At 48.7% G+C, this 15,801-nt stretch overlaps 1 protein-coding gene across 2 annotated transcripts in view; it reads right to left on the bottom strand.

Moving 5' to 3' along the window:
* Positions 1-15,801, bottom strand: part of hccsb (holocytochrome c synthase b) — a 65,823-nt gene that overhangs the window by 33,186 nt on the left and 16,836 nt on the right. Inside the window, exons 1-4 of one of the 2 annotated variants that reach the window (XM_072510550.1) lie at positions 14,841-14,864; positions 13,858-13,995; positions 12,958-13,112; positions 6,490-6,638 (exon numbers count right to left, since the gene is read on the bottom strand). In XM_072510550.1, the coding sequence (XP_072366651.1) occupies positions 6,490-6,638; positions 12,958-13,112; positions 13,858-13,969 (416 nt within the window). In that variant the 5' untranslated portion in view covers positions 13,970-13,995; positions 14,841-14,864. Of the gene's footprint in view, positions 1-6,489; positions 6,639-12,957; positions 13,113-13,857; positions 13,996-14,840; positions 14,865-15,801 lie in introns of those variants that run through there. The other variant, XM_072510551.1, reaches the window with a different exon arrangement.

Below are 15,801 nucleotides of genomic sequence, written 5' to 3'. Positions count from 1 at the left end.
TGTCATTGAGTTCCAAGTACTTTTCAATGCATCCCCTCACCCTTAAGCACACCCCCTCATCCGCCATTAGTCCCATGTCCATTCTCCAGGGTGGACGCCCTCTTGTTTCCTCCCCTATCTCCAAGTCTACCCAGTGTGGGGCATGATCCGAAATGGCTATAGCCGTATATTCCGTTCCCCTCACCCTCGGGATCAATGCCCTACCCAACACAAAAAAGTCTATGCGTGAATAGACTTTATGAACATAGGAGAAAAACGAGAACTCCTTACTCCTAGGTCTACTGAATCTCCACGGGTCCACCCCTCCCATCTGCTCCATAAAATCCTTAAGCACCTTGGCTGCTGCCGGCCTCCTACCAGTCCTGGACTTCGACCTATCCAGCCTTGGTTCCAACACTGTGTTAAAGTCTCCCCCCATTATCAGCTTTCCGGTCTCTAGGTCTGGGATGCGTCCTAGCATTCACCTCATAAAATTGGCATCGTCCCAATTCGGGGCATACACGTTTACCAACACCACCATCTCTCCCTGTAATTTGCCACTCACCATCACGTATCTGCCCCCGTTATCCGCCACTATAGTCTTTGCCTCGAACATTACCCGCTTCCCCACTAATATAGCCACCCCCCTGTTTTTCGCATCCAGCCCCGAATGGAACACCTGCCCTACCCATCCTTTGCGCAACCTAACCTGATCTATCAGTTTCAGGTGCGTTTCCTGTAACATGACCACATCTGCTTTAAGTTTCTTAAGGTGTGCGAGTACTCGTGCCCTCTTTATCGGCCCGTTAAGCCCCCTCACGTTCCACGTGATCAGCCGAGTTGGGGGGCTTCCCACCCCCCCCCCCTTGCCGGTTAGCCATCATCTTTTTCCAGCTTCTCGCCCAATTCCCACGCAGCTGTATTTCTCCCAGACGGTGCCCCCCCGCCCATCCTTTCCCGTACCCACTCCCCCCTTTCCCCAGCAGCAGCAACCCAGTAATTCCCCCCGCCCCCCCCCCCCCCCGCTAGACCCCCCGCTAGCGTAATTACTCCCCCCCATGTTGCTCCCAGAAGTCAGCAAACTCTGGCTGACCTCGGCTTCCCCCCGTGATCACGGCTCGCCCCGTGCGGCGCCCCCTCCTTCCTGCTTCTCTGTTCCCGCCATAATTATCATAGCGCGGGAACCAAGCCCGCGCCTCTCCCTCGGCCCCGCCTCCCATGGCCAACGCCCCATCTCCTCTCCCTCCCCACCTCCCCCATCACCACCTGTGGGAGAAAGAAAAGTTACCATACCGCAGGATTAATCATACAATCCCTCTTCGCCCTCCCCCCCCCCCCCCCACTCGTCCCACCACTTTGTCCAAACGTTCATTTTCGTAGTCCAATCATTCCAATTTTTCTTCTACAATAAAAGTCCACGCTTCATCCGCCGTCTCAAAGTAGTGGTGCCTCCCTTGATATGTGACCCACAGTCTTGCCGGTTGCAGCATTCCAAACTTTATCTTTTTTTTGTGAAGTACCGCTTTGGCCCGATTCAAGCTCGCCCTCCTTCTCGCCACCTCCGCACTCCAATCTTGATAGACGCGGATCACCGCGTTCTCCCATTTACTACACCGAGTTTTCTTCGCCCATCTAAGGACCATTTCTCTATCCTTAAAATGGAGAAATCTCACCACTATGGCTCTGGGAGCTTCTCCTGCTCTCGATCCTCACACCATAACTCGGTATGCTCCCTCCACCTCCAACGGACCCGTCGGGGCCTCCACTCCCATTAATGAGTGCAGCATCGTGCTCACATATGCCCCGACGTCCGCCCCCTCCACACCTTCAGGAAGGCCAAGAATCCTCAAGTTGTTCCTCCTTGCGTTATTTTCCAGTGCCTCCAACCTCTCCACAGATCGTTTCTGGTGTGCCTCCTGTATCTCCGACTTCACCACCAGGCCCTGTATATCGTTTTCATTCTCTGCTGCTTTCGCCTTCACGACCCGAAGCTCCTGCTCCTGGGTCTTTTGTTCCTCTTTCAGCCCTTCAATCGCCTGTAATATCGGGGCCAACAACTCTTTCTTCATTTCCTTTTTTATCTCCTCCACGCAGCGTTTCAAAAACTCTTGTTGTTCAGGGCCCCATATGAAACTGCCACCTTCCGACGCCATCTTGGTTTCTGCTTGCCTTCCTTGCCGTTGTTCCAAAGGATCCGCTGCAATCCGGCCACTTTCCTCTCCTTTTTCCATCCGTGTCCAGGGGGAACACCCTTCTGGTTTACCGCACGGTGTTTTCAGCCGTTAAAATTGCCGTTGGGGCTCCTATCAAGAGCCCAAAAGTCCGTTTCACAGGGAGCTGCCGAAACGTGCGACTCAGCTGGTCATCGCCGCACCCGGAAGTCATCAAGGGACTTCTACGAGGCATTGTACCGATCCGAGCCCTCATGGGAGGAGGGAGGGATGGGCCGCTTCCTGGACCAATTGAGGTTTCCAACGGTGGAAGAGGGACTGGTGGCGGGGTTGGGGGCCCCGATTGGGCTGGAGGAGCTGATCAAAGGGATCGGAAGCATGCAGGCGGGGAAGACAGCAGGGCCGGATGGTTTCCCGGTCGAATTCTATAAAAAATATATGGACCTGTTGGGACCGCTGTTAGTTAGGACCTTCAATGAGGCAAGGGAGGGGGAGCTTTGCCCCCGACGATGTTCCGGGCACTGATCTCCTTGATCCTGAAGCGGGACAAGGATCCCCTGCAGTGTGGGTCTTACAGACCAATTTCCTTGCTAAATGTAGATGCCAAGGTGCTGCCGAAAGTCTTAGCCACGAGGATTGAGGATTGTGTGCCGCAGATCATCCATGAAGACCAGACGGGGTTTGTGAAGGGGAGGCAGTTGAACGCGAATGTGCGGAGGCTTTTGAACGTTATCATGATGCCGGCGAGGGAGGGGGAGGCGGAGATAGTGGTGGCAATGGACGCTGAGAAAGCCTTCGAAAGGGTAGAGTGGGGGTACCTGTGGGAGGTGCTGAAGAGGTTTGGGTTTGGGGAGGGGATCGTCAGGTGGGTTAGGCTGTTGCATGAGGTCCCGATAGAGAGTGTAGCCACAAGCAGGAATAGGTCAGAGTACTTTCGGTTTCACCGAGGGACGAGACAGGGGTTTCCCCTGTCCCCCCCTGCTCTTCGCACTGGCGATTGGACCCCTGGCTACGGCACTGAGGGAGTCAAGGAACTGGAGGGATTGGTGCATGGTGGGGAGGAGCATTGGGTGTCACTTTATGCGGACAACCTGCTGCTGTATGTGGCGGACCCGGTGGGAGGAATGCCGGAGGTAATGAGGATTCTTAGGGAATTCGGGGACTTTTCGGGGTACAAGCTCAACATGGGGATGAGCGAGCCGTTCGTAGTTCATCCAGGGGACCAGGAGAGGGGGGGACTGGCGAGCTCCCACTAAAAAGGCGGAGAGGAGCTTCAGGTAACTGGGAGTACAGGTGGCCAGGAGCTGGGGGGCCCTGCATAGGCTTAATTTTACAAGGCTGGTGGAGCAAATGGAGGAGGAGTTCAAGAGGTGGGAGGCGTTGCCGCTGTCCTTGGCGGGTAGGGTGCAGTCAATCAAAATGACGGTGCTCCCAAGGTTTTTGTTCTTGTTCCAGTGCCTCCCCGTGTTTATCCCAAAGGCTTTTTTCAGGCGGGTTAACAGGGGTATAATGGGGTGCGTGTGGGCGCGAGGGACTCCGAGGGTGAGAAGGGTGTTCCTGGAGCGGAGTAGAGGGGGACTGGCGCTGCCCAACCTCTGTGGATACTACTGGGCCGCCAATGCGACGATGGTGCGCAAGTGGGTGATGGAGGGGGAGGGGGCCGCATGGAAGAGGCTGGATACGGCATCTTGTGTGGGTACGAGTCTGGGGGCGCTGGCAACTCCCTCCAAGGAGGTATACCACGAGCCTCAAAATTTGGGGGCAGTGGAGGCGGCACAGGAGGGGGAAGTGGGGGCCTCGGCGGGGACCCTATTACAGGGGAACCACCGGTTCGCCCCAGGAAGAACAGGTGGAGGGTTTGCGGGGTGGCACAGGGCAGGGATACGAAAGTTGGGAGACCTGTTTGTGGACGGGAAGTTCGCGAGCCTGGGTGAGCTGGAGGAGAAGTACGGGCTCCCCCGGGGAACACCTTCAGGTACTTAAAGGTAAGGGCGTTTGCCAGACGGCAGGTGGCGGAATTCCCGCGGCTACGGCCACACACAGTACAGGACAGGGTGCTCTCGGGGGGGGGGGGGGGGGGGGGGGGAGTGGGGAAGATCTCGGAAACCTACCAGGTGATGCAGGAGGAGGAGGAGGCCTCGGTGGTGGAGGTAAAAGGTAAGTGGGAGGAGGAGTTGGGAGAGGAAATTGAGGAAGGGACGTGGGCAGACGCCCTGGGGAGGGTGAACTCTTCCTCATCGTGCGCGAGGCTCAGCCTCATACAGTTTAAGGTGCTGCACAGGGCACACATGACCGGGACAAGGATGAGTCGGTTTTTTGGGGGTGAGGACAGGTGTGTTAGGTGCTCAGGGAGCCCAGCAAACCACACCCATATGTTCTGGGCATGCCCAGCACTGGAGGAATTTTGGAAGGGCGTAGCGAGGATGGTGTCGAGGGTGGTAGGATCCAGGGTCAAGCCGGGCTGGTGGCTCCCAATATTTGGGGTGGCAGAGGAGCCAGGAGTGCAGGAGGCGAAAGAGGCCGGAATTCTGGCCTTTGCGTCCTTGGTAGCCCGGCGAAGGATTCTGCTTCAGTGGAAGGATGCGAGGCCCCCCAAGCGTGGAATCCTGGATCAACAATATGGCGGGGTTTATTAAGTTGGAGAGGGTGAAATTCGCCTTGAGAGGTTCGGTACAAGGGTTCTTTAGGCAGTGGCAACCGTTCTTAGACTTCTTGGCAGAGCGCTAGACATTGGTCAATGGCAGCAGCAACTGTTTTTGTTATTTACACTGGAGGGTCTGAGGGGTTGTATATTCTTGTTGTATTAAGTCGGGGTGTTAATGTTAATTTATTATTTATGTACGGGGGGAGGGGGGTATGGAGGGTTATTTTTCTGGACTGTGTTTTGTACTTAACCCTGTTGGGTTTCTTTTTCATTTTGTTATTGATATTTTATGAAAACCTTTAATAAAAATTATTTTCAAAAAAAAAATTTTTTTTTAAATTGTTACTTTCAATGAGATCACCTTGCATTCTTCTAAAGCTCGAGAGAACACAGGCCCAGTCTCCTCAATCGCTCGGCACAGGACAGCTATCCCAGGAATTTGTGTGGTGCATCTCCACTGCACTCTCTCTATGGCAAATATATCCTTTCTTAGGTCGGTAATAATCTTTTATTAGTGACACAAGTAGGCTTACATTAACGCTGCAATGAAGTTACTGTGAATATCCCCCAGTCGCCACACTCCGGCGCCTGTTCGGGTACACTGAGGGAGAATTCAGAATGTCCAATTCACCAAACAAGCACGTCTTTCCAGGACTTGTGGGAGGAACCCGGAGTACCCGGAGGAAACCCACGGAGACACGGGGAGAACGTGCAGACATCGCACAAACAGCCACCCAAGTCAGGAATCAAACTCGGGTCCATGGCGCTTTGAAGCAACAGTGCTAACCACTCTGCTACTGTGCCGCCCAGTGCCGCCTAACCAAAACTCTAAACAATTAAAGAAGACATCTCCTGTAATCAAATCCTCTTCAAATAAAGGCCAATAAATCATTCGAATTCCTAATTATTTGCTGCATGCTCACTTTCACTGTCTGGTGAAGAAGGATCCCAGTCTCTTGGGACATCAACCATTAAAAAAAATACTATGCACCTCCGTTTCTCCCATCAAAGTGAATAACCTTACACTTATCCACATTGTACTCCATCTGGTATGTTCCTGTCCACTCACGAAGCCTGTCCAAATCTCATGAAAGCCTCTTTGCATCATCCTTACAAATCACATTCCCACCTAGTTTAGAGACATCCACAATCTTGGAAATATTATATTTGTTCTCCACTTCCAAATCAACAGCTGGGGCCCTAATTATTGATCCTTGCAATACCCCAACCTGAGAATGACCCATTTATTCCTACTCTGTTTTCTGTTCATTAACCATTTCTTAATGCATGCCAGTATATTAGAATAATTAATAATAATAATTGCTTGTCACATGTCGGCTTCAATGAAGTTACTGTGAAAAGCCCCTAGTCGCCACATTCCGGCACCTGTTCGGGGAGGCCGGTATGGGAATAGAACCCGCGCTGCTGGTATTGTTCTGCATTACAAGGCAGGTGTTTAACCCACTATGCTAAACCAGCCCCTGCTGGTATATTACTCCCCCCCCCGATCCAGTGTGCTTTAATTTTGTTTACTATCCTCCTATGGGACCATCTTGAAAGCCTTCTGAAAATCTAAATACACCACATGCACCAGTTGCCCCCCACCCCACCATCTGTTCTGCTCATAACATTCTCAAAAGACTCCAATAGGTATACTATCAGTGTCTATGTAACAATAAATCTTTGTCTACTCACCCTTTCCTGATCATTGCATTCCAAAACATCTGTTCAGAAGGATATACCCAATGCTTGTCTGAATAAGTCCGAGGAATAGTAGACTCCTCTCTAGCTACAGAAAGTGGGTACGGCTGATCCGCCGATGGCTCCTGGTTAGGTGGTGGCATCTACAAAACAAAATGATAATGCGCTTATTCATACAATTACTAACTCTCCTCATGCACCATCCCCACCCCCACCCCTGCCAAAATCAAGTTGCAGGAATTTTATATATCTTTTCTATAGGCAAAAAGGTAAATACAGCACCCACTCAAAAGAATTGATTTCACAACACTGAATCGGAACGAGGGAAAAAATTCAAAAAGTTTTAAATGCCTTTGCATGATCATCATTGTAATGCTAATTCCAGCTGAAATTAAATTTGGCTTCCCCAGTACAGATAAGTTATACAATCTTCGCTGTAAAATGCAAGTATAGCAGAAATAATGGGGCTGATTCTCCAGGGTCACTAGCCCTAGCTGGGATTCAGGGGACCAGGGGTTATGGGGAGAAAGCAGGAGAATGGGGATGAGAAAATATGAGCCATGATTGGATGGCGGAGCGCACTTGATGGGCAGAGTGGCCTAATTCTGCTCCTATTCTTCTGGTCTTCTGATTCACGATGGCGAGAGGGCCAAATCGGGATTCTCACAAGGCATCAAATCACTTGAGCATCTCCCAGTCCGATCATGTTGTCGCCCGTACAGCTGGTCTGCATGAGCATTCAATTAGTTACTGGATTTGGGGCCAGATGCTTTAGCCTCTCGGTGTGCTCCCCGTGGGCACCAATCTCTCCTGATCCTGACAAACAGGGACCAGGTGCCGTGGACACAAGGGAGTGAATACCCTCTCAACCCCTACCTCCAGGGGGGCCTCAGGCTCGAGACGCTCAGATCAAGGGACTTTCCCAGGATGGGGGTCGTGTGGCAGGTCTTCCCTCTGTAGCTTTGAAAATTATTACTGTCTTTCAGTATGTCAAGTTGTAGTTAAAAGTCTTTGCTCTGATGTGTTGGAACCCTTCGATCTCTCTCCCAGCATGTCAAGTTCAAAGATCTGGCACATGAAGGTGACAGTCTCCCTTCTGATGTGTTTGAAACCTTTGCAGTACTTTTTTCACAGTCAATTTCATTTCCCTTGACATTTTTCAAGCCTCTGGACATGTTGAGGAGCCTAAACGTTTTGAGCTGCAGTATTTACTTTCAATTTCAGGGTCCATTACCTTTTACAAAGAGTCATCTGGACTCGAAACGTGATGCTGCCTGACCTTCTTAGATTTTCCAGCATTTTCTTTTTTGGTTACATTTTACAAGCCTCTTGATTTACAGGTCCAGGCTACTTCAAAGGAGGGGTTAGCTTTGCTTACATAGCTCTTCACAGTCCATTAACTCTGAAGGGCTTCCTCTTTTGTCACTAGCTTTCGGAGCGCTGCTCCTTCCTCAGGTGAATGAAGAGGTCTGTTCCAGAAACACATATATAGACAAATTCAAAGATGCCAAACAATGCTTGGAATGCGAGCATTAGCAGGTGATTAAATCTTTACAGATCCAGAGATGGGGTAACCCCAGGTTAAAGAGGTGTGAATTGTACCAAGCCAGGACAGTTGGTAGGATTTCGCAGGCCAGATGGTGGGGGATGAATGTAATGCGACATGAATCCCAGGTCCCGGTTGAGGCCGCACTCATGTGTGCGGAACGTGGCTATAAGTTTCTGCTCGGCGATTCTGCGTTGTCGCGGGTCCTGAAGGCCGCCTTGGAGAACGCTTACCCGGAGATCAGAGGCTGAATGCCCTTGATTGCTGAAGTGTTCCCCGACTGGAAGGGAACGTTCTTGCCTGGTGATTGTTGCGCGATGTCCGTTCATTCGTTGTCGCAGCGTCTGCATGGTCTCGCCAATGTACCACGCTTCGGGACATCCTTTCCTGCAGCGTATGAGGTAGACAACGTTGGCCGAGTCGCACGAGTATGTACCGCGTACCTGGTGGGTGGTGTTCTCACGTGTAATAGTGGTATATCCATGTCGATGATCTGGCACGTCTTGCAGAGATTGCCATGACAGGGTTGTGTGGTGTCGTGGTCACTGTTCTGAAGACTGGGTAGTTTGCTGCAAACAATGGTTCGTTTGAGGTTGCGCGGTTGTTTGAAGGCAAGTAGTGGGGGTGTGGGGATGACCTTGGCAAGATGTTCATCGTCATCAAATGACGTGTTGAAGGCTGTGAAGAAGATGACGTAGTTTCTCCGCTCCGGGGAAGTACTGTCGACGAAGGGTATTCTGTCGGTTGTGTCCCATGTTTGTCTTCTGAGGAGGTCGGTCCGGTTTTTCGCTGTGGCGCGTTGGAACTGTCGATCGATGAGTCGAGTGCCATATCCCGTTCGTACGAGGGCATCTTTCAACGTCTGTAGATGTCTGTTACGCTCCTCCTCGTCTGAGCAGATCCTGTGTATACGGAGCGCTTGTCCATAGGGGATGGCTTCTTTAATGTGTTTAGGGTGGAAGCTGGAGAAGTGGAGCATCATGAGGTTATCCGTAGGTTTGCGGTAAAGCGAAGTGCTGAGGTGACCGTCCTTGATGGAGACGAGTGTGTCCAAGAATGCAACTGATTTTGGAGAGTAGTCCATGGTGAGTCTGATGGTTGGATGGAACACCAGCTCTACAGCAGACGACGCAACCTGGAAACCAAGATAGAGGCCATATTCTCAACTTGTGCTCAGGATGCAGCAGACCAGCTGCGGAACACCGCCAAACAGATGAGACAACAATACTATGCCACCTATATGCATACCAAGAACAGAAAGCTTGAGAAACTTGGCATCACCACCGGCAGCAACCAAGCCACCCCCGGTGTCACAGTAGAAAACAATACAGGGAAATCTATTGTCAACTTGTCAGACTACACCCTTCAACCAGATGAAATCAAAGTCCTCAGCAGAGGGCTCAATTTCTGCACCACCACCAAAATGGACCCCATCAGTCTCGCGGCAGACACGGAGGAATTCATCAGGCGAATGAGGCTCCGGGAATTCTTCCACAGACCCCAAGAGGCCAACAGCGAACCCAAGCAGACTACCAATGAACCGGAACAGCAGACCGAGAGATCTGCGGTGCGGCAACCGAAGAGGAAAGAGTCGAATTGGACCCCTCCGGAAGGCCGCTGCCTTAGACTCGACATGTATGCTCAAGCCGTCAGGGGTCGCGTCAATGCCAGATTCATCAGTCGCATTCACAAGACAGCCCCGAACGTCACCCAAGCACAACGCAATGCCATCCGCGCTCTCAAGACCAACCACAGCATCGTCATCAAACCAGCAGACAAAGGGGGGACCACTGTCGTACTGAACAGAACGGACTACTGCAAAGAAGTATACCGACAACTGAACAACCAAGAACACTACAGACAGTTACCCGCAGATCCGACCAAGGAACACATCCGCCAACTTAACAGACTGATCAAGACCTTGGATCCAGATCTTCAGAGCACCCTACGTGCTCTCATTCCACGTACTCCCCGCATTGGAGATCTCTACTGCCTCCCGAAAATACATAAGGCCAACACACCAGGCCGCCCTATCGTTTCAGGCAATGGGACCCTGTGTGAGAACCTCTCTGGCTACATCGAGGGCATCTTGAAATCCATCGTACAAGGTACACCCAGCTTCTGTCTCGACACGACGGACTTCCTACAGAAACTCAGCACCCATGGACCAGTTGAACCAGGAACATTCCTCGTCACAATGGACGTCTCGGCACTCTACACCAGCATCCCCCATGACGACGGCATTGCTGCAACAGCCTCAGTACTCAACACCGACAACTGCCAATCTCCAGACGCAATTCTGCAACTCATCCGCTTCATTCTGGATCACAACGTCTTCACCTTCGACAACAAGTTCTTCATCCAGACACACGGAACAGCCATGGGGACCAAATTCGCACCCCAATACGCCAACATCTTCATGCACAAGTTTGAACAGGACCTACTCACCCCACAGGACCTTCAACCGATGTTATACACCAGATACATCGATGACATTTTTTTCCTTTGGACCCACGGCGAAGAATCACTGAAACGACTACACGATGACATTAATAAGTTCCATCCAACCATCAGACTCACCATGGACTACTCTCCAAAATCAGTTGCATTCTTGGACACACTCGTCTCCATCAAGGACGGTCACCTCAGCACTTCGCTTTACCGCAAACCTACGGATAACCTCATGATGCTCCACTTCTCCAGCTTCCACCCTAAACACATTAAAGAAGCCATCCCCTATGGACAAGCGCTCCGTATACACAGGATCTGCTCAGACGAGGAGGAGCGTAACAGACATCTATAGGCTTTGAAAGATGCCCTCGTACGAACGAGATATGGCACTCGACTCATCGATCGACAGTTCCAACGCGCCACAGCGAAAAACCGGACCGACCTCCTCAGAAGACAAACATGGGACACAACCGACAGAATACCCTTCGTCGTCCAGTACTTCCCCGGAGCGGAGAAACTACGTCATCTTCTTCACAGCCTTCAACATGTCATTGATGACGATGAACATCTTGCCAAGGTCATCCCCACACCCCCACTACTTGCCTTCAAACAACCGCGCAACCTCAAATGAACCATTGTTTGCAGCAAACTACCCAGTCTTCAGAACAGTGACCACGACACCACACAACCCTGTCATGGCAATCTCTGCAAGACGTGCCAGATCATCGACATGGATACCACTATTACACGTGAGAACACCACCCACCAGGTACGCGGTACATACTCGTGCGACTCGGCCAACGTTGTCTACCTCATACGCTGCAGGAAAGGATGTCCCGAAGCGTGGTACATTGGCGAGACCATGCAGACGCTGCGACAACGAATGAACGGACATCGCGCAACAATCACCAGGCAAGAACGTTCCCTTCCAGTCGGGGAACACTTCAGCAATCAAGGGCATTCAGCCTCTGATCTCCGGGTAAGCGTTCTCCAAGGCGGCCTTCAGGACCCGCGACAACGCAGAATCGCCGAGCAGAAACTTATAGCCACGTTCCGCACACGAGTGCGGCCTCAACCGGGACCTGGGATTCATGTCGCATTACATTCATCCCCCACCATCTGGCCTGCGAAATCCTACCAACTGTCCTGGCTTGGTACAATTCACACCTCTTTAACCTGGGGTTACCCCATCTCTGGATCTGTAAAGATTTAATCACCTGCTAATGCTCGCATTCCAAGCATTGTTTGGCATCTTTGAATTTGTCTATATATGTGTTTCTGGAACAGACCTCTTCATTCACCTGAGGAAGGAGCAGCGCTCCGAAAGCTAGTGACATCGAAACAAACCTGTTGGACTTTAACCTGGTGTTGTAAGACTTCGTACTGTGCTCACCCCAGTCCAACGCCGGCATCTCCACATCATTCCTCTTTTGAGCAGATGTCATTTATAATCGCAGTTTTCTTTAAAGAGGCTGTGCTTTGTTCTGAAGTGCTTTCTTCTAGTCTTTCTAGGAAGGGGAGAGGGGAATATGGCGAGCCCATAACTGGGTATCGCTCATTTGTGAGAGGCGGGTGCCAGAGATTTCGGGGGGGGGAGGGGAGAAAGAGGGTCTTGCCAGCGACTGGAGGGGTGGGGGGCTCAGTGTTATTCTGAGATCAAGGTGCCTTTAAACATGGTGCCCCAATCTCGGAGGAGCGGCAACGTCAGTGAGTTTAGGCCCCGCCCCTCTCAAAGCCAGTGCAAAACCCACCTTTCTCCAAAAGGTTTCCAAGTGCCGTTGAATAGAAACTGATTAGCGCTGCCAGCGTCAGTGGGAAACACAACGGTTTCCCGTTGGCAGTAGCACTTTGTTTTTACTTGGTTGAATGGCAGCCAATTTATTGGAAGGTGCAATATGTTGAATTCATAAATAGTTCCATATATGTATATGTGCAACATCTCTTTCATATGCCTAGCACGGTCAAATACTTTAGGTCCTAGTTTCAACTGCTCAACCCACAAGAAGTAGGCCGTTTGGCCAACGAGTCTGCTCCACAATTCGATGAGATCATGACTAATCTGATATTCCTCAACTCCATTTTCCCACCTTAATCCCCATAACCATTGATTCCAACCAATCAACGATTATCATAAGCATATAAAGAGAGAAGAATTAAAGCATCACATTTTGACAAAAACAACATATTACAGTCTACTCAAAGTATCCACCTTGCCCCATAAGATTTGTTAAATGATTAGCAAGGCATTTTTTGCCTCACATTACTAAACACTATAAATATTGCTGAATCAGAATGTATTAAGTCATGAAATAAAAACTGGGATGTGTAATTTGACATTCTGCTTTTTTGGCTTCTTGACATTTTATTTTCTCACAGTTTATACCTCTACAGAAGGGTAGCAGTGAAACACAGTAATTTACAAGTGGGAAAAAACACAGATGTTAACATTTGAAAGACTTACTTACCATATTGCTGGGATCAATATCATCTGTTTGTGGTCTATTCCCTGCTTTCATGGGACACTCCACGTATTCATACGCCCTCTCCTGATGTGCAGGCACAGCATTAGATGCATCCTCTAATGAGGTAGCTGTTGTAGTTGATTGTTTCATTGGACACCCTGATGGGACACAGGTTGCAAACAAAGTGAACAATTTGAATCATTACAATTATCTGTATCAATGCTATTTCACAGTGGTGGCCTTGACATTCTGTTGTTTGTGTTTGAGTATAAAACCCAAGTTGTTTGTTAGATTTAAAGGGTCATTGGACGGCATGGTGACCCAGTGGTTAGCACTGCTGCTTCACGGCGTTGAGGACCTGGGTTTAATCCTGACCCCAGGTCACTGTCTGTGTGGAGTTGGCACATTCTCCCCATGTCTGCGTGGGTCTCACCCCCGCAACCCAAAGATGTGCCGGGCAGGTGGATTGATTGGTCACGCTAAATTGCCCCTTAATTGGATTTTTTTTTTTTAAGTTTAAAGAGTCACAAAACCAGCAAAGTAACAAAAAAGCATTTCACATTTGTACATTAACATCCACAGCGCAACACCCAGGCCAATGAATTTAAAATACTTGTTCATTTATAATGCTAATATCACAGATGGCTGAAGCACCCATAGTGTAAGAATATCAATACTTTCTAATGTACAAAATAAAAGTATTAAATTAGTTGCCATCATTTTGAAGGGACTCAAAAGTGAATCCAAGGAATAACTTAAACTTCTCAATAATGATGCCTCAAATATCTGCTTAATATAAAACAGGTTCACATGAAAGAATTTTACAAGTTGGCTGCACAACACATTCAAAGCTTCAGATAAAACACACCAGAATTCAGGTTCCTACAATCATAAGATGTTTACCTTCCTTCTTGGCTTGATGCATAGGACATTCTGAAGGTGATGTTGCCTGTGGTGTAGCAGTAGCTGAAGCTGTTTGCACATTGTTCGGTAGCATTGATGTGGATACTCCCATTCTTTGAATGACTTCGGGCCTCGTGTCTGTGGAACACGGCAAGCCCTTTAAACTTGGAAAATAGCAACAATCCTACTGTAAGCTGAATGCCCTGCCAGCTCTGCATTATCATCAACATTTAAAACATCAAAATGTCAATATTTGTCCAACACTTTGGCTATAATGAATAACATACAAAGCAGACCATCTGATCATATATTCATTCAAAGAGAAAAACAAACTAACAAAATCCTTGCAATCATATTTTAGAACGATTTGCACATTTAAATATGCATACACACAATTTACTTTTACTTACTGAATGCAAAAACCTGTTTTCATGATCTTAAATAATTACCTCTTCCACAATCTCATTCAAGAGTCAGTTACATTGTCAGTCTTAGCATGTGCTTGAAGGTTCTGGATGCAAACTCCGTTCCAGATCGGAGCATGTCATTTGTTTTAATTTGTCCATGGGATGTGGGCGTCGCTGGTTGGGCAAGCATTTATTGCCCATTCCCGAGGGCATTTAAGATTCAACCACATTGCTGTGGATCTGGAGTCACATGTAAGCCATACCAGGTAAGGACAATAAATTTCCTACCCTAAAAGGACATTAGTGAAACAGATGGGATCTTACGACAATAGTTTCATTAAGTCCAGATTTTTTAAATACTGAATTAAAATTTCACCATCTGCGATGGCAGGATTCGAATCAGTTTCCCCAGAGCATGATTCTGGATTACTAGTCCAGCGACAATACCATTATGCCACTGCCTCCCCTGGGAGGCATACTTACAGTGCAGCAATAAGGGAATGCTACACTGTTCAAGGTGTTATTTTCCCAGTGAGGTATTTGTCCACTCAAGTGGGCATAAAATATTCTATGTACCTGAAGAGCAGAGGAGTTCTCCCAATGTCTGAGCCAACATTTATCCTGCAATCAACATTAGTAAAAACACATTAGCCAGTCGTTATCACAGCAAACAAGGATACAATTGTCATGGAGGGAGTGCAGCGAAGTTTCACCAGACTAATTCCTGGGAAGTCAGGAATGTTTGAGACTGGGCAAACTAGGTCTGTATTCACTGGAATTTAGAAGGAGAAATTTAGAAAATTATGAAATTCTGACAACGCTAGACAGACTGGGTGTAGGGATGTTGTTTCCTGGTTGGGAAGTGTAGAACATGGACTCACAGTCTAAGGATACAGGATTTAAGACGGAGATGAAGAGAAACACTTTTATTTTTATTAACAAATTTTCAATAAAACACTTTTACATACGTACAATAATTGTCAATATTTAAACCCTTCCACCTCCCCACCCAAGAAACAACAACCAACCCCCATGCCCCCCTCACATCTGAAGGGAACCATCTCCCTGAAATAGCAAATAAATGGCTGCCACCTCAGGTGTAACCTTTCAGCAGACATTCTTGACGAATGTGATATAAAATAGTTACTTTAGAGTTACTAGTTAATGTAATGTAGAAATAAGCCACTTTGATTCTTGCAGTTAGGGACAAAGGAATTTGAGACCGCATGGAAAAAGCAGGAAGAGGTGTGTCTATGAGAGTGATGCTTCATTGATAGGGGCCAGAGAAAGGGATTGGAAGTGAGCCAATCAGAATAGATCGAACAGGTCAGGAGGGACATAGGCTGACCTATGTCCGTCGAGTATGTGAAACTTGATACCATTTGAATTGATTTTGCAGAGATCCCTTTGTCTTTTAGTTCAGTCGTTTTCTGGAATGTAAGAAGCTGGATGTCTCTTACATTTCTGTAAGATGATTCAAGCTTGCAAGCTAAATAAATAACTTCTGTTTACGTGCGAATCCGTCTCAACTTTTATT

This window comes from Scyliorhinus torazame, chromosome 7 (assembly GCF_047496885.1).
Source record: "Scyliorhinus torazame isolate Kashiwa2021f chromosome 7, sScyTor2.1, whole genome shotgun sequence".
NCBI lineage: Eukaryota > Metazoa > Chordata > Chondrichthyes > Carcharhiniformes > Scyliorhinidae > Scyliorhinus > Scyliorhinus torazame.
The sequence above is the reverse complement of the archived record's forward strand: the minus strand, read 5'-3'. Positions and strand labels throughout refer to the sequence as shown.